The sequence below is a fragment of the Oncorhynchus kisutch genome, linkage group LG20 (genome assembly GCF_002021735.2).
Source record: "Oncorhynchus kisutch isolate 150728-3 linkage group LG20, Okis_V2, whole genome shotgun sequence".
NCBI classification, from domain to species: Eukaryota; Metazoa; Chordata; class Actinopteri; order Salmoniformes; family Salmonidae; genus Oncorhynchus; species Oncorhynchus kisutch.
The window spans coordinates 34223397-34241509 of NC_034193.2; the positions used below are offsets into that span (position 1 = coordinate 34223397).

The 18113-nt window shown below is 48.4% G+C and overlaps 1 protein-coding gene across 1 annotated transcript; it reads left to right on the forward strand.

Annotated features, from left to right (window-relative positions):
• The first annotated feature begins 1596 nt into the window (after positions 1-1596).
• Positions 1597-18103, forward strand: LOC116355405 (zinc finger protein 436-like). The gene is made up of 3 exons (XM_031799097.1): positions 1597-2022; positions 16833-16893; positions 17275-18103. Exons 1-3 carry the CDS (start codon positions 1597-1599, stop codon positions 18003-18005), a joined length of 1218 nt encoding a protein of 405 aa, XP_031654957.1. The 3' UTR covers positions 18006-18103.
• Positions 18104-18113: the final 10 nt, after the last annotated feature.

An 18113-nucleotide genomic window follows, 5' to 3' on the forward strand; every position in this document is an offset into this window, starting at 1 on the left:
GCAACAAAGCCTACCATCAGTAACACACTACGCCGCCAGGTACTCAAATCCTGCAGTGCCAGACGTGTCCCCCTGCTTAAGCCAGTACATGTCCAGGCCCGTCTGAAGTCTGCTAGAGAGCATTTGGATGATCCAGAAGGAGATTGGGAGAATGTCATATGGTCAGATGAAACCAAAATATAACTTGTCGTGTTTAGAGGACAAAGAATGCTGAGTTGCATCCAAAGAACACCATACCTACTGTGAAGCATGGGGGTGGAAACATCATGCTTTGGGGCTGTTATTCTGCAAAGGGACCAGGACGACTGATCCGTGTAAAGGAAAGAATGAATGGGGCCATGTATCATGAGATTTTGAGTGAAAACCTCCTTCCATCAGCAAGGGCATTGAAGATGAAACGTGGCTGGGTCTTTCAGCATGACAATGATCACAAACACACCGCCTGGGCAACGAAGGAGTGGTTTCGTAAGAAGCATTTCAAGGTCCTGGAGTGGCCTAGCAGGTCTCCAGATCTCAACCCCATAGAAAATCTTTGGAGGGAGTTGAAAGTCCGCGTTGCCCAGCGACAGCCCCAAAACATCATTGCTCTAGAGGAGATCTGCATGGAGGAATGGGCCAAAATACCAGCAACAGTGTGTGAAAACCTTGTGAAGACTTACAGAAAACGTTTGACCTCTGTCATTGCCAACAAAGGGTATATAACAAAGTATTGAGATAAACTTTTGTTATTGACCAAATGTTTATTTTCCACCATCATTTGCAAATAAATTCATTAAAAATCCTACAATATGATTTTCTGGATTTTTTTCTTCTCATTTTGTCTGTCATAGTTGAAGTGTACCTATGATGAAAATCTTTTTAGGTGGGAGAACTTCTACAATTGGTGTCACGACTTCCGCTGAAGTTGGCTCCCCTGCCTGTTCGGGCGGTACTCGCCGGTCGTCGTCACCGTCCTACTAGCCACTACCGATCCCTTTTTCGTTTGTCTGTTGGTTTTGTCTTATTAGTTTCACCTGTGTGTATTTTAGTTCAATTAGCGTCCTTATATATAGTAGATTGTCCCGCCCTTGTTTTGTGCGGGATTGTTTTTGTTACTCTGTTGTATGGTGGTTTTCGTGTGGTTATTCTCCGGACTATTTTGGTACTGTGTTTGGGCTGGTCAATTGTATGTGCCCTGTGTGTTGGCATGACCGTTTTTGTGCGCCGGAGAATAAATTGACAATCTACTGAACCCTGCTCTCTACGCCTGATTCCACCCACCACTCCTAGTAAATCGTGACGGAATCCCGCACCAGAACAATGGATTCAGCAGGAGCAGCCGCGTCTCCTCTCCCATCGATGGAGGAGAGGGTCCTCCATCATACCAGCGTGCTTCACAGGATTGGTTCGGCCATGGACCAAATGATGGAGAGGATGGATCGATGGGAGAGGAGTGGCCTTCCCACCTCATCTCCAGCACCCCCTCCTTCAGCACCTCCTGTTCCTGCAACCCCATCTGGCTCCGGGGCTCTTTGGCTGATGCTCCCACGGGAGTATGACGGAACGGCGGCTGGGTGCCAGGGTTTCCTTCTCCAACTGGAACTATACCTGGCTACCATGCGTCCTGCTCCCTCCAGAGAGGAGAGCGTGAGCGCCCTCGTCTCCTGCTTGACTCGGCGAGCCCTCGAGTGGGCCAACGCAGTGTGGAATGGTCCGGACTCGGCGAGGGATAATTACCCAGAGTTCACCCGCCGATTCCGAGCTGTGTTTGACCATCCACCAGAGGGTCGGGCGGCGGGTGAACAGCTGTTCCACCTGCGTCAGGAGATGAGGAGCGTACTGGACTTTGCTCTGGAGTTCAGGACCTTGGCCGCAGGAGCAGGGTGGAACGACAGGGCCTTGATAGATAATTTCAGATGCAGTCTCAGGGAGGACGTCCGCAGGGAGCTGGCATGTCGGGACACCACCTTCACCCTGGATGAACTCATTGACTTGGCTATCCGTCTCGACAACCTGCTGGCTGCCCGTGGGCGTTCGGATCAGGTTCTGTCGTTTCCACTTCCCAGCCCTCCTGCCCCTATCCCTATGGAATTAGGAGGGGCGGCTTCGAGGGGGACCGGAGGAGGAGTGTCCTCCTGCACCAGTTGTGGTCGCCAAGGGCACACGGCCGACCGGTGCTGGAGGAACTCGTCTGGGAGTCGGGAGGGCAGGCGGAGCACTACTCAATCACCCCAGGTGAGTAAGCACCAGACTCACCCAGAGCTTCATGTCGGTCAAATGAATGTGTTGACTTGATTCCCTGTTTTTTTCCCTCTCTACAGCATAAGGTGCTAGTCGATTCAGGCGCAGCTGGGAATTTCATGGATCGTGGGCTCGCGTTAAGGCTAGGGATTCCCCTGGTGTCGTTAGACCTACCTTTCCCCGTGCACTCCTTAGATAGCTGACCATTAGGGTCAGGAGTAGTTAGGGAGGCTACGGTGCCGCTGGACATGGTAACGCAGGGGGATCATAAGGAGCAGATTAGTCTGTTCCTTATAGATTCACCTGCGTTTCCAGTGGTGTTGGGAATTCCCTGGCTAGCTCAACACAACCCAATGATTTCCTGGCGACAGGGGGCTCTTAAGGGGTGGTCAGAGGAGTGTTCAGGTAGGTGTATAGGAGTTGCCGTTGGTGCGACTACGGTGAAGAGTCCAGACCAGGTTTCCACCGTGCGCATTCCCTCTGAATATGCCGTTTTTGGCTATCGCCTTCAGTAAAAAGAGGGCGACCCAATTACCACCCCATCGTCGAGAGGACTGCGCGATAAACCTTCTGGAGAACGCTGCACTTCCTAGGAGTCACATGTATCCATTGTCCCAGGAGGAGACGGTAGCGATGGAAACATATGTTGCTGAATCGCTGGGACAGGGGTACATTCGGCCCTCCGCATCACCCGTCTCCTCTAGCTTCTTTTTTGTGAAGAAGAAGGATGGAGGTCTGCGTCCGTGCATTGATTCAAGAGGTCTAAATTCCACCACAGTGGGGTTTAGTTACCCACTACCTCTCATCGCTACGGCGGGGGAATCATTTCACGGGCGCGCTTCTTCACAAAACTGGACCTGAGGAGCGCGTATAATCTGGTGCATATCTGGGGAGGAGATGAGTGGAAAACCGCATTTAGTACTACATCTGGTCATTATGAGTACCGCGTCATGCCATATGGGTTGAAGAATGCTCCAGCCGTCTTCCAATCCTTCGTAGATGAGATTCTCCGAGACCTGCTCGGGCAGGGAGTGGTAGTGTACATCGATGACATCTTGATCTATTCTGCCACACGTGCGGCGCATGTGTCTCTGGTGCGTACGGTACTTGGGTGACTGCTGGAGCATGACCTGTATTGCAAGGCGGAGAAATGTGAGTTTTTCAAACAGTCCGTTTCCTTCCTGGGGTATCGTATTTCCACCTCCGTGGTGGTGATGGAGGATGACCGCGTTACAGCCGTGTGTAATTGGCCGACTCCGACCACGGCGAAAGAAGTGCAGCGGTTTTTAGGGTTTGCCAATTAGTACCGGAGGTTTATCCGGGGTTTTGGTCAGGTGGCTGCTCCCATCACCTCACTGCTGAAGGGAGGACCGGTGCGCTTGCGTTGGTCAGCAGAGGCGGGCAGAGCTTTCAGTCGTTTGAAAGAGCTGTTCACCAATGCGCCTGTGTTGGCGCATCCGGACCCCTCTTTAGCGTTCATAGTGGAGGTGGATGCGTCCGAGGCGGGGGTCGGGGCCGTGCTGTCCCAGCGCTCGGGCGTGCCACCCAAGCTCCGCCCGTGTGCTTTCTTTTGAGCAAGCTCAGTCCACCGGAGCGAAACTATGACGTGGGGGACCGGGAGTTGTTAGCTGTAGTCAAGGCTCTGAAGGTGTGGAGACATTGGCTTGAGGGGGCGAAACACCCTTTTCTCATCTGGACTGACCATCGTAATCTCGAGTATATCCGGGCAGCGAGGAGACTAAATCCACGTCAGGCTAGATGGGCCATGTTTTTTTTACCAGGTTTCAGTTTACCATCTCATACCGGCCAGGCTCCCAAAACACCAAAGCCAACGCGCTGTCCCGCCTCTATGATACCGAGGAGCGGTCCGTTGAGCCAACTCCCATCATTCCACCGTCATGTCTCGTGGCACCGGTGGTATGGGAGGTGGACTCTGAGATAGAGGAGGCCTCACGGTTAGAGCCGGCCCCCCCTAACTGTCCAGTGGGGACTCAGTACGTGCCGAGGGGGGTCCGGGATAAGCTGATCCGGTGGGCTCATACTCTCCCCTCCTCGGGTAATCCTGGCATCGAGAGGACAGTGCGGAGTCTTAGAGGGAGATACTGGTGGCCCACGCTGGCTAAAGACGTGAGATTTTATGTCTCCTCCTGCTCAGTGTGTGCTCAGAGCAAGGCTCCTCGGCACCTGCCTAGAGGGAAGTTACAACCCCTCCCCGTTCCACAATGGCCGTGGACACACTTATCGGTGGACTTTCTTACCGACCTTCCCCCGTCCCAGGGAAGTACTATGATCCTGGTCGTTGTGGATCAGTTTTCTAAGTCCTGTCGTCTCATCCCGTTGCCCGGTCTCCCTACGGCCCTGCAGACTGCGGAGGCCTTGTTTACCCATGTCTTCCGGCACTATGGGGTGCCTGAGGACATTGTTTCTGATCGGGGTCCCCAATTCACGTCCAGAGTGTGGAGGGCATTTATAGAGAGACTGGGGGTCTCGGTCAGCTTAACCTCAGGTTTTCACCCCGAGAGTAATGGGCAGGTGGAGCGCGTAAACCAGGATGTGGGCAGGTTTCTGCGGTCCTATTGCCGGGACCGGCCTGGTGAGTGGGCAAGGTATGTTCCTTGGGCTGAACTCGCTCAGAACTCCCTACGCCACTCCTCAACTAACTTGTCCCCTTTTGAGTGTGTGTTAGGTTACCAGCCGGTCCTGGCCCCATGGCATCAGAGCCAGACCGAGGCTCCTGCAGTGGAGGAATGGGTACAGCGCTCCAAGGACACCTGGAAAGCCGTTCAGGATTCACTAAGGTTAGCGGGAGAACGGCAGAAGAGGAGAGCTGTCCAGCACCGCAGTGAGGCCCCGTGTTTGCACCGGGGGACAGGGTCTGGCTCTCGACCCGAAACCTGCCCCTCCGCCTGCCCTGACGGAAGCTGGGGCCGCAGTGTGTGGGGCCGTTCAAAGTCCTGAGGAGAATAAACGAGGTGTGTTACAGGTTACAACTTCCTAGGTATTACCGTATTAACCCCTCGTTTCATGTGTCTCTCCTCAGGCCGTGGTGGCTGGTCCCCTGCAAGAAGGTGAGGTGCCTGAGGTCCCTCCGCCCCCTCTGGACATCGATGGGTCCCCGGCGTACACGGTTCGGGGAATTCTGGATTCAAGACGCCAGGTGGGGGGCCTACAGTACCTCGTGGACTGGGAGGGGTACGGTCCGGAGGAGAGATGCTGGGTTCCGGTGGGGGACATTTTGGACCCTTCTCTCCTGAGAGATTTCCACCGCCTCCACCCGGATTGCCCGGCACCTCGTCCTCCGGGTCGTCCTCGAGGCCGGTGGCGGCGCGCTGCGGGGGCCGCACTTCAGGGGTGTGGTACTGTCACGACTTCCGCCGAAGTTGGCTCCCCTGCCTGTTCGGGCGGTGCTCGGCGGTCGTCGTCACCGTCCTACTAGCCACTACCGATCCCTTTTTCGTTTGTCTGTTGGTTTTGTCTTATTAGTTTCACCTGTGTGTATTTTAGTTTAATTAGCGTCCTTATATATAGTAGGTTGTCCCGCCCTTGTTTTGTGCGGGATTGTTTTTGTTACTCTGTTGTATGGTGGTTTTCGTGTGGTTATTCTCCAGACTATTTTGGTCCTGTGTTTGGGCTGGTCAATTGTATGCGCCCTGTGTGTTGGTGTGACCGTTTTTGTGCGCCGGAGAATAAATTGACAATCTACTGAACCCTGCTCTCTGCGCCTGATTCCACCCACCACTCCTAGTAAATCGTAACAATTGGAGGCTGACTAAATACGTTTTTTTTGCCCCACTGTAGTTATAATCTATATCGGAAGAGTTTTACTAGGTCTAGCTGTCTAACTATACACCAGAGAACACACACAGGAGAGAAACCTTTTTGCTGTGATCAATGTGGGAAGAGTTTTACTCGGTCAAACAGCCTGATGTCACACCAGATAATACACACTGGAGAGTTACCTTATAGCTGTGATCAATGTGACCAGAGATACCTTGATAAAAGATATCTGATTAAATACATGCATAAAGGAGTTGTTTCATGATATCAATGAAATAATGTCACAATGTAGATTGTTTTAACATTGTAGTAGGAGTATTGTAATAACCTCACAACGTTTCAACAGCACGTACAACCTGATTTCCCTCAAAATTGATATCAGTGATTTATTGCTACTTGTCAAAACAGCAGCATTTCTGGTGCTTGTGCAGTTTATAAGGAGCTTGTTTAAAAGTAATATGATTATTGTGGCAGATGTTTGTGTATATAGCACTTTTTATGTTTAGGTTTCCAATATATCACAACTGTTTCTGCATAATATTGGTTATTGATTTCGACACGTTAAAACTGTGTTTTGACAGAGTTGAAAGCCTTGGCCAGGTCGATGAAGACGGCTGCACAGTACTGTCTTATCGATGGCGGTTATGATATCGTTTAGTACCTTGAGCGTGGCTGAGGTGCACCCGTGACCAGCTCGTAAACCGGATTTCACAGCGGAGAAGGTACGGTGGGATTCGAAATGGTCAGTGATCTGTTTGTTAACTTGGCTTTCAAAGACTTTAGAGAGGCAGGGCAGGATGGATATAGGTCTGTAACAGTTTGTGTCTATAGTGTCACCCCTTTTGAAGAGGGGGATGACCGCGGCCGCTTTCCAATCTTTAGGAATCTCGGACGATACGAAAGAGAGGTTGAACAGGCTAGTAATAGGGGTTGCCACAATGGCGGCAGATAATTTTTAGAAAGAGAGGGTCCAGATTGTCTAGCCCAGCTGATTTGTACGGGTCCAGGTTTTGCAGCTCTTTCAGAACATCTGCTATCTGGATTTGGGTGAATGAGAAGCTGGGGAGGCTTGGGCAAGTAGCTGCGGGGGTGCAGAGCTGTTGGCCGGGGTTGAGGTAGCCAGCTGGTCCAGGTTCTATTTAAGAGTGTCTGGCCAGCCGTAGAGAAATGCTTTTTGAAATTCTATTATCGTGGAGTTATCGGTGGTGACAGTGTTTCCTAGCCTCAGTGCAGTGGGCAGCTGGGATGAGGTGCTCTTATTCTCCGTGGACTTTAGTGTCCCAGAACTTTTTGGAGTTAGAGCTACAGGATGCAAATTTCTGTTTGCAAAAGCTAGCCTTTGCTTTCCTAACTGACTGTGTGTATTGGTTCCTGACTTCTCTGAAAATATGCATATCGCAGGGACTATTCGATGCTAGTGCAGCACGCCACAGGATGTTTCTGTGCTGGTCGAGGGCAGTCAGGTCTGGAGTGAAACAAGGGCTATATCTGTTCTTAGTTCTACATTTTTTAAAGGGGCATGCTTATTTAAGATGGTGAGGAAACTACATTTAAAGAACAACCAGGCATGCTCTACTGACGGGTGGAGGTCAATATCCTTCCAGCATACCCGGGTCAGGTCGATTAAAAAGGCCTGCTCGCAGAATTGTTTTAGGGAGCGTTTGACAGTGATGAGGGGTGGTCATTTGACCGCGGACCCATAACGGATGCAGGCAATGAGGCAGTGATCGCTGAGATCCTGATTGAAAACAGCAGTGGTGTATTTGGAGGGCAAGTTGGTCAGGATAATATCTATGAGGGTGCCCATGTTTATGGATTTAGGATTGTACCTGGTGGGTTCCTTGATGATTTGTGTGAGATTGAGGGCATCTAGCTTGGATTGTAGGATGGCCGGAGTGTTAAGCATATCCCAGTTTAGGTCACCTAGCAGAACGAACTGAAGATAGATGGGGGGCAATCGATTCACATATGGTGTCCAGAGCACAGCTGGGAGCTGAGGGGGGTCTATAACAGGCGGCAACAGTGAGAGACTTATTTCTGGAGAGATTCATTTTTTAAATTAGAAGCTCGAACTGTTTGGGCATAGACCTGGAAAGTATGACAGAACTATTCAGGCACTCTCTCTAGTAGATTGCAACTCCTCCCCCTTTGGCAGTTCTATCTTGACAGAAAATGTTGTAGTTGGGAATGGAAATGGCAGAATTATCTAATTCGTTAAGTATTCAGACCCCTTCACCTATTCCATATGTTGTTACGTTACAGCCTTATTCTAAAATTGAATCATTTCTCCCCCTCATCAATCACACAATAGCTCATAATGACAAACCAAAAACAGTTTGTTTTTTTACATTTTTGCAAATGTATTTAACTATTCAAATGATTAGACATGATTTGGTAAGGCACACACCTGTCTATATAAAGCCCCACAGTTTACAGTGCATGTCAGAGCAAAAACCAAGCCATGAGGTCAAAGGAATTGTCCATAAAGATCTGAGACAGGATTGTGTCGAGGCACAGATCTGGGGAATGGTACCAAAAAATGTCTGCAGTATGGAATGTCCCCATGAACAAAGAGGCCTCCATCATTCTTAAATAGAAGAAGTTTGGAACCACCAAGACTCTTCCTAGAGCTGGCCACCCGGCCAAACTGAGATATCGGGGGAGAAGGGCCTTGGTCAGGGAGGTGACCAAGAACCCGATGTTCACTCTGACAGAGCTCCAGAGTTCCTCTGTGGAGATGGGAGAACCACCCAGAAGGACAACTATCTCTGCAGCACTCCACCAATCAGGCCTTAATGAAGTAATGATTCAATTGGCAAAATGTATTTCAATGAACAATTCAGTGAACTGTTCTGTGAAAGGAGCTTGCAGGTATTTGTTGTTTTGCATGTTGCCTACTTTGATGCTAATTAACATTTTCCAATTTGAGAGTAAAGAGACACAAATATATTGATAAAGTATTTGTATTTATTATGGATCCCCATTAGTTCATGCCAAGGCAGCAGCTACTCTTCCTGGGGTTTATGATGGATCCCCATTATTTCCTGCCAAGGCAGCAGCTACTCTTTCTGGGGTTTATGATGGATCCCCATTAGTTCCTGCCAAGGCAGCAGCTACTTTTCCTGGGGTTTATGATGGATCCCCATTAGTTCCTGCCAAGGCAGCAGCTACTCTTTCTGGGGTTTATGATGGATCCCCATTAGTTCCTGCCAAGGCAGCAGCTACTTTTCCTGGGGTTTATGATGGATCCCCATTAGTTCCTGCCAAGGCAGCAGCTACTCTTCCTGGGGTTTATTGTGGATCCCCATTAGTTCCTGCCAAGTAAGAAGTAAGGTCAGGGAGCGTGCCAGCCTGCCTGAACCGCCCCTTTCGAGCAAAAGGTATAAATGATGGGTCATGAACTAACATGAATAAATTATGGGTTATGAATCAACAGGTATAAATGATGGGTTATGAATTAACAGGTATAAATGATGGGTTATGAATTAACAGGTATAAATGATGGGTTATGAATTAGCAAGTATAAATTATGGGTTATGAATTAACAGGTATAAATGATGGGTTATGAATGAACAGGTATAAATGATGGGTTATGAATTAACAGGTATAAATGATGGGTTAAGAACTAGCACATCCCCTGCGAGCCCAGGCATTTCAATACATTCAGGATTTCTTACGGTCCATGTGCAATATGCAAATATGTTCCTTGCAATTATTCCAATATTTTCAAGTACATTTCATGACTGGCAGAAACGTGCTGTTTTTTTTTATTGGGCCATTAACTCTGTCTCAGGGATTTTTGTGATTGGTTACATTTCAGTCACATGTGCATAAGAGAGAGGTGTTGTCTGATGTCTGCAGGCCAATGCAACTGAGAAATAGGATCCTTGTAATTATTCTCTGTGAATATCAGCAGTGGTAATGATTGTGAAATATTTAGTTCATTTCATGAGAGCAACATAATAATTAATGATTTCTGAACAACCATTTTTTATTTAATGTCTATTAAGAATGAAACAGCCCTATTTTTATTTTTTATTATAAAAAATAATTTATTATCTTCAATACCATTCATTCTTTACAACTCATAATTTTCATACATACTCAAATAATGGTATTTTAATTTAACTAATTTAACTAAACATAAACCCCAAACAAAACCTCAGGGGAGCATCTTCCCTCCCCGTCACCCTACAAACTACCTTTCCCTATCTCCCCGTCCCTTATCTATCCCCTTACAAATCTAAATGACACCCAGCCCTAAACCCCCCTTCAACATGATGCCCCCACTTCCTCTCCTCCCTCTTCATCCTCCCCCTCAAATCTCCTCTACCCTCCTCACTATCCCTTCCACCCCCCAATCTCTCCCTGTCTTCACCATGTTCTGCCTGGCTTCCCACAGCCCCCGTTTAAAGAGACTCATGAGAAGCCAAGGGAGAAACCTGTCCCTATCCGTCCCTCTCGCTCTCCCTACACCTCTCTCTAACCTGGCCCACGTCAATACAAAATCCATCCTTACCAAACCTAACAACACCCGTGCCCTAGGCCATACTACTCCGGCAAAGGCACAGTCCCAAAACACATGGCGCACAGTCTCCTCCCTGCCACAAGAGGATCTTGGACAGGTGGGGGACTGCACCAAACTATACCTGTACATGATGGAACGTACCGGCAAGCACTTATGGAGGCTCAACCAATTCAGGTCCTTGAGCCTGTTGTCCAGACCCCGCGCCTGCACTCCATCCCAGACCACTTCCGAGATGCCCACTACAGGCGCCGGACTCCCTGCCTTTCTGACCTCCTCGTACAGGTGCCTGTGATCTAAACCTACTCGGGCAACTTCAACCTCAGGGTGCGCACGCAGCCACTTGGCCGCATGACCAAAGTGCCACGGCAGCTGTTCCGCCCGAGGACCCGTGTTAGACCACACCATTACGCTTCTCGCCTTATACGAGAAGAACACCCGCAGGAGGTAACCGGACGGGTGTATCACTGGATGAGCAAGCTCCGTTAACAAGAAAGAAACAAAAATTGTGTCCAGCTTGAGGGGGAAATGTGGTACCCCCCTACCTCCCTCCCCGATGGGACAGATCATGCGTGCCCTGGCGACCCACTCGCACCTGCCACTCCACATGAACTGAAACACAAGCCTCACTAGAGGCCTCCTCAGACAAGCCGGCAATGGGTAGATGTACGCCAAATACAAAAGAGACGGCAACACATCCACCTTTAGGACCAGGACTTTGCCCATAAAAGACAAATACCTAGCCTTCCACATTGCTAGCTTCCTCTGTACCACTGCGATACGCATGTTCCAGTTTAGCGTCGCTGAGCCGGAGGTCTCAAAATGGACCCCGAGAATCCTCAGGGCCCCCTCACAGAGAGATAACCCCCCGGGCACATCCGTTCTACCGCGCCATCTTCCGAAAAACTTGACGGAAGACTTTGCATGGTTCAGAACTGCTCCCGACGCTCGGGTGAAATCCCCAAAGATGGCAAGGGACCTTGTCAGGCATGAGTCCTTGCACAGCAGCAAGGAAGTGTCGTCGGCGTACTGCGTCATCTTAACACGCAGCCCACCACTTCCAGGGATCAACAAGCCTTCCACCCCTGTGTCTGCCCTAATGGCAGCCCCCAGAGGCTCCATGTACAGAACGAAGAGGAGAGCCGAGAGTGGGCACCCCTGCCTGACCCCAGACGAGAGGTCAAAAACATCACCCAAGTGACTATTTACACTAACTCGGCACCCCGCTCCGACATCTAATGTACGAATCCATCCTATGAACTTCTCCCCATATCCTAATCGACCTAACACTCTGAATAAAAAGGATCTATTCATGCGATCAAAGGCTTTCGCCTGATCTAGCTCTGCTACCATTAAAGGCAGTCCTCTAACTTCAACCCAAGCGATGGAGTCCCTGATTAACTGTAGGTTCCATCTAATAGAGCGGCCCTCTACCCCGCACGTCTGATCCTCATGGACGACGTAGGGAAGGGCTGTGCGCAACCGGTCTGCTAAAACCTTTGCAAGTAGCTTGTAATCTACACACAGCATGGTCAACGGCCGCCAGTTGCCAAGGTCTGTTACTTCCCCCTTCTTATATAAAAGTGACAGCACACCAACAGCCATTGATCCCCCCGGGACCCCCGTCTCAAGGATGGCCTTCAAGACTTCGAGGACCACTGGTCCAAGTATACCCCTAACGCCATGCATTACCTTCCTACTCTGTCTGGCCCTAACCGACTTAAAGAACATAGCAGAACAAGTCTCATTGTGTTCTAGAAAGCCACTATGCGCACGCTCCAGGAAAGCTCGAGCCTTCCGCTCCTGCAACTCCCTGAGCTGCGCCTTCTGGGTTGCGGATCTCTCCCAGTCAAACGACCCGCCTAGGTTGCCTGCCTCGTACTCGAGTTCAATTAACCTTTGGATACGATCCACCTCCCTCCTCTCCTCCCTTTTTTTCCTCTTGCAATACCCTATTATAAAAGCCCTAATCCTCACCTTAACTAATTCCCACCACTCTAACACCCCCTCGCACATAGACCGGAGGCCTTCAAGCCTCCAAAAGAAACCATAAAACCCGTCAACAAAAGCCTGCTCCTCCAGCACATCCCGATCTAACTTCCAGTACCCCCTACCAAAGAGGCAGACTGGCGACCCCACCTGCAGGAGCACCCCGTCGGGATCCGAAAAGAAAACAGGCAACAGCCGCCCAGACAACTTACCCAAAGACCTGGGTACAAAAATATAGTCGAGCCTCCGCTCAACCCCCCTGGAGTTGCGCCATGTAGGACCGGCCATTTTCGGAGTAGTGTGCAGACCACCATCAACCAGACCATGGCAAGCCATTAGCCCGGTAATGGCGCCTGCACTGCTATCCCCCCCTATTCCTAAATCTGTATTAAAATCCCCCCCTATCACTAATTTCCTATTTGTGACACACAGGGGCGTCAGACAGTCCACCATCTCCCTCCTGTCTGCCACCACCTGTGGCCCATACACCACCACTAATCTAAATTTACAATCCCTTATCGTGACATCCACCCCTATAACCCTCCCCTGCATTACCACAAAAGAATCCTCCACTTTTACCTCCCTGTGCCCACACAAAATCCCTACCCCCGATGAGTGCACCCCCCCAATACCCCAAACTGACTCCCCCTTGTCCCACTCCCTCTTAAACCTACTAACATCCCCTCCATCCCTCAGGTGAACCTCCTGTAAAAAACAAAAATCAAACCCCACACCCTCCAAATAACTAAAAACCGCCCTCCTCTTAACAAAATCCCTTAAACCCCTTACATTTAAACTAACAAAAGTAAAATTAGACCCCATGAAATAATAAAATAAAAACATGTAATACACTCAAATTCTAAACCCAGACAGAAAAAATCTAAAACAGGAGACTCACCCGATGCTCCCCTGCTCCATATCTACCGGTGGGAACACCATCCGTACTACCGACATCCCCCCCTCTTCCTCCATCTCACCAACCCAGGATGCAGGAATAGTGTTTGGCTCCGGGGTGCCCTGCACCCTGGGTCTACCCCCACACTCCTCCCCCTCCCCAGTGCTGCAGCTGGTTTGGAAAAAAATCGGGGAGGCTGAGTCCCCAAACAAAAAACTCCCCACCTCCTCCTGTACCCAGTCCTGAGTCTTGTTAGGTGTGTCCCCACCCAACAGAAGTTGAGGGCCTGGGGAAACCAGCAGCAACCCAGAGGTTTCTCCCACCCCCATCACTCTCTTGGCCATCCCCTCCCTCTCACTGTCGGCCAATCGCACCCTCCTCTTCATTCTCTTCTTTGGTGATGGCGGCAGTGGAGAGATACCACCCTCCCCCCCGCCAGCTCCTCCACCATACCCCTCATCTCTTCCACCAGGGCACATTCCCCCCAGTCCACTTGCTCTTCCACCGTCTCCTTCTCCAACACTCCTCCCTCGCTTTCTTCTCTCTCATTCTCCTCCACTCGGTTGCCTTCTTCCGCCGCTTTTCCTGGTTCTCCTACTCCCGTGCCTTCCGTTTCCTTCTCTCTTCCATCCGCCGCTTCTTGCTCCTCCTCCTTCCTTGCGGCCTTCCCCTCTGGACCTGTACTCTGGTCATGAGGCGTGCTTCCTTCCCCTCCTCTTCTTCCCCCATCCCCCGCTCCTGCTCCCCCCCAGCTGCAGACGCATATGACCTCTGACGAGCCGGGCACCCCCGCCACAGGTGTGTTGACGAGCCACACCCGTGGCACGCCTTAGGCTTGTCACAATCCCTCGCCTCGTGTTCCTCAGATCCACAAAATCTGCATTTTCTTGTGCTGCACGAAGCGAATATGTGGCCGTAGGCCATACAGCGCCTGCAAAATGGGGGTTGACGTGCATAGAACAACGTCCCCCTGTCAGCCCCTAGGGAGAACATAGCAGGAGGATGGAGGTAGCCACCATGTCCCAAGGGAGTCTTTGAGGTGCCTTGCTGAGGAGACGTTCTCCATGTATCTCCCCAGAAAGGCCCTCACCTCTTCGTCCTTAACGTATGGGTTGTAAATGTTGACAGTTACAACCCTAAAGTTGTAATACTAAGACCAGGGCGTGACAATGACAATAGATGACATTAAGTAGCTGAATATGATTATGGATTATACCTCAGCCAGCATTGTGAATGGTTAGGAAATAATGTCATGTTTTACTCGTACCTCAGCCAGCATTGTGAATGGTGTCTGAGGCAGTGACCATGGCAGAAAATCGAATTTCTTAGGTGTTTTCAGTCATGCATGAAAGGTCTGGGGTGGTTCTGTGGTTATAAGTTTCTGACCTTGGAATACATTTCTGGCCATGCTGGCATGGTCTGAATCAAACCCAATGTCCACCTGGCACACTGGCAGGGTCTGAATCAAACCCAATGTCCACCTGGCACTCTGGCAGGGTCTGAATCAAACCCAATGTCCACCTGGCACACTGGCAGGGTCTGAATCAAACCCAATGACCACCTGGTACACTGGCAGGGTCTGAATCAAACCCAATGTTAAGGGGAGGGAAGATTGGTTAAGAGGGTGATGATTATGGTTGTTCTACTGCCTGATTGTTATGCAACAACACTATTTACAAATCCTTTGTTAAAGAACAAATTGTTGTTTGTGTCTCATTGCGTTGCTTTATCTTGGCCAGGTCGCAGTTGTAAAAGAGAACTTGTATCAACTGGCCACCTGGTTAAACTATCATTATGACATTATGGCCACCTGGTGAAACTATCATTATACCCTGATGAAGACAGCCTGGCTGTCGAAACGTTGGTAATTAAAATTTTTGCATCTGAGCTCCTAGAGTGTGCGGCTCTCTTTTATTTTCAAGTTTTCTACTCCGCTAGCCAGCACCTCGCCTAAATAGGTGTGCGTTTCTTTTTCTTCTAGACTAAACTATTATTATGACATCATGGCCACCTGGTTAAATAAAGGTGCATTTAAAAAATATTTTCAATTTTATGTTATTATAATGGACAAAAAATGTGCTTTCTTTAAAAACAAGGACATTTCTAAGTGACCCCAAACTTTTGAACAGTAGTATACATCTACATGATGTATTGTTACACCATGTAGGAGAAGTATAGACCTTGTCTGTTCATTATATACATCTACATGATGTATTGCTACACCATGTAGGAGCAGTATAGACCTAGTCTGTTCATTATATGCATCTACATGATGTATTGTTACACCTCGTAGGAGCAGTATAGACCTAGTCTGTTCATTATATACATCTACATGATGTATTGTTACACCTCGTAGGAGCAGTATAGACCTAGTCTGTTCATTATATACATCTACATGATGTATTGTTACACCATGTTGGAGCAGCATAGACCTAGTCTGTTCATTATATACATCTACATGATGTATTGTAACACCATGTAGGAGCAGTATAGACCTAGTCTGTTCATTATATACATCTACATGATGTATTGTTACACCATGTAGGAGCAGTATAGACCTAGTCTGTTCATTATATACATCTACAGGATGTATTGTTACACCATGTAGGAGCAGTATAGACCTAGTCTGTTCATTATATACATCTACATGATGTATTGTTACACCATGTAGGAGCAGTATAGACCGACAGTAGCTGGCTACTTGTTCAGATTTAGTTTGACTTAATAAAACTTCCTTAAATCTGCTGTAGTAAACATTTTTATTCGCACTAATCAATCAGCACATTCAGGTCTTTGTATGTCTCAGTATAATAGTATTATTTAATTAAATACATTTCAAATGAACTTTATCTGAAAATAAAACATGATCCTCAACTGCGTTTCCCCCTCCAGTCAGCAGACGGCGATGTGCGTCTTTCTGGCGACGCTGCCAGCATGACGTGTAATCTAGTGGACGGTTCTTCAGAAACAGCTCGTCAACCACCTCGGTAGCTTGCTAGCCAACATAGCCGAAAGATTCAAGCTATTTATACGTTTTCGGTCTATATTAGCTTCTGTGTTATAGAAGTACTTCTGTCTTATCTACTTGTTAACCTATTTAATAATACGTTATTTTGTATTAGTCAGCTATAGTAGCTGGCTGGTTAAGTTAGCACTAGCCTAGTCGCTAATGATACATAACTAACATCCCCGAACATGAGCTCCCTAAACATCTCCCCTCCTGTTAAAGAAGAGGAGGTCTGCTGGACGGAGAAAGAAACTCTGGGGCTGAACATTGTCGTGAAAGAGGAGAAGGAAGAGGAGGATGTCACAGTAAAAAAAGAAGTAGAGGGTGAGGCTGTTACAGTGAAAGAAGAGAAAGACGTTACAGTGAAAGAAGAGAAAGACGCGTTCAGAGTGAAAGAGGAGGAGGATGTTACAGTAAAGGAAGAGAAAGAGGAGGGTGTAGTGTTTGGAGTGAAGAAGGAAGGAAAGGAGGAGACGGAAGGTCAGATTAACACAAGTAAATACTAATATTTTATAACGGGGTCACAAAATCTGCAGTTGTTTTACTGTTGTACACAAACGTGGTTTTAAAGCAGTAATCGTTTTCTATTTTAGTACATTTAAAAGTGAGAAATCAGAGTCTGGTGTAATTCCGTTACTATGGAATTGCCCAGCTCCTAACTTCTCAACAATAATATAAGCACAACATGCAACAATTTCAAAGATTTTACTGAGTTACAGTTCATAGAAGTCAATTGAAGTAAATAAATTATGCCATAATCTATGGATTCCACGGCTGGGCAGGTGCCATACCCATTGTCAATGTTTGTAAAAACATTTAAACATTCACTACATTGACTGTCTGACTTTGACGTTCATACAGGAGAGAGATGTGACCTCCGTGGATTCTCTGGGGAGCCTCAACAACATCATGAACCTGACGAGGCAGAGAAGAGTCTCTTCACATCAGAACACCACAAGAAACACCATCAGAGACCCACAGGAAAGAAACCTCACTGCTGCTCTGACTGTGGGAAACGTTTCAAATCTTCATCAGAATTGAAAAAACACCAGCGATTACACACAGGAGAGAAGCCTTATAGCTGTAATCAATGTGGGAAGAGTTTTACTCAGTCAAGCCACCTGGTATCACACAAGAGAACACACACAGGAGAGAAGCCTTATAGCTGTGATCAGTGTGGCAAGAGTTTTACTCAGTCAAGTAGCCTGGTATCACACCAGAGAACACACACAGGAGAGCAGCCATATAGCTGTGATCAGTGTGGCAAGGGTTTTACTCTGTCAACCAACCTGGTATCACACCAGAGAACACATACAGGACATCAGCCATATAGCTGTGATGTATGTGCAGACAGTTTTACTACATCAAGCCAGCTGGTAGTACACCAGCGAGTACACACAGGAGAGAAACCTTATAGCTGTAATCAGTGTGGGAAGAGTTTTACTCAGTCAAACAGCCTGAAATCACACCAGAGAACACACACGGGAGAGAAACCTTATAGCTGTGATCAATGTGACAAGAGATACTCTCATTCAAGTAGTCTGATTAAACATCAGAAAATACACGCTGGAGATCCACGGAGTGTGGAATGATCTCCAACACCAGACCTGGATAGCAGAACACAGAGTGTAGAATGATCTCCAACACCAGACCTATATACAGTTGAAGTCATAAGTTTACATACACCTTAGCCAAACACA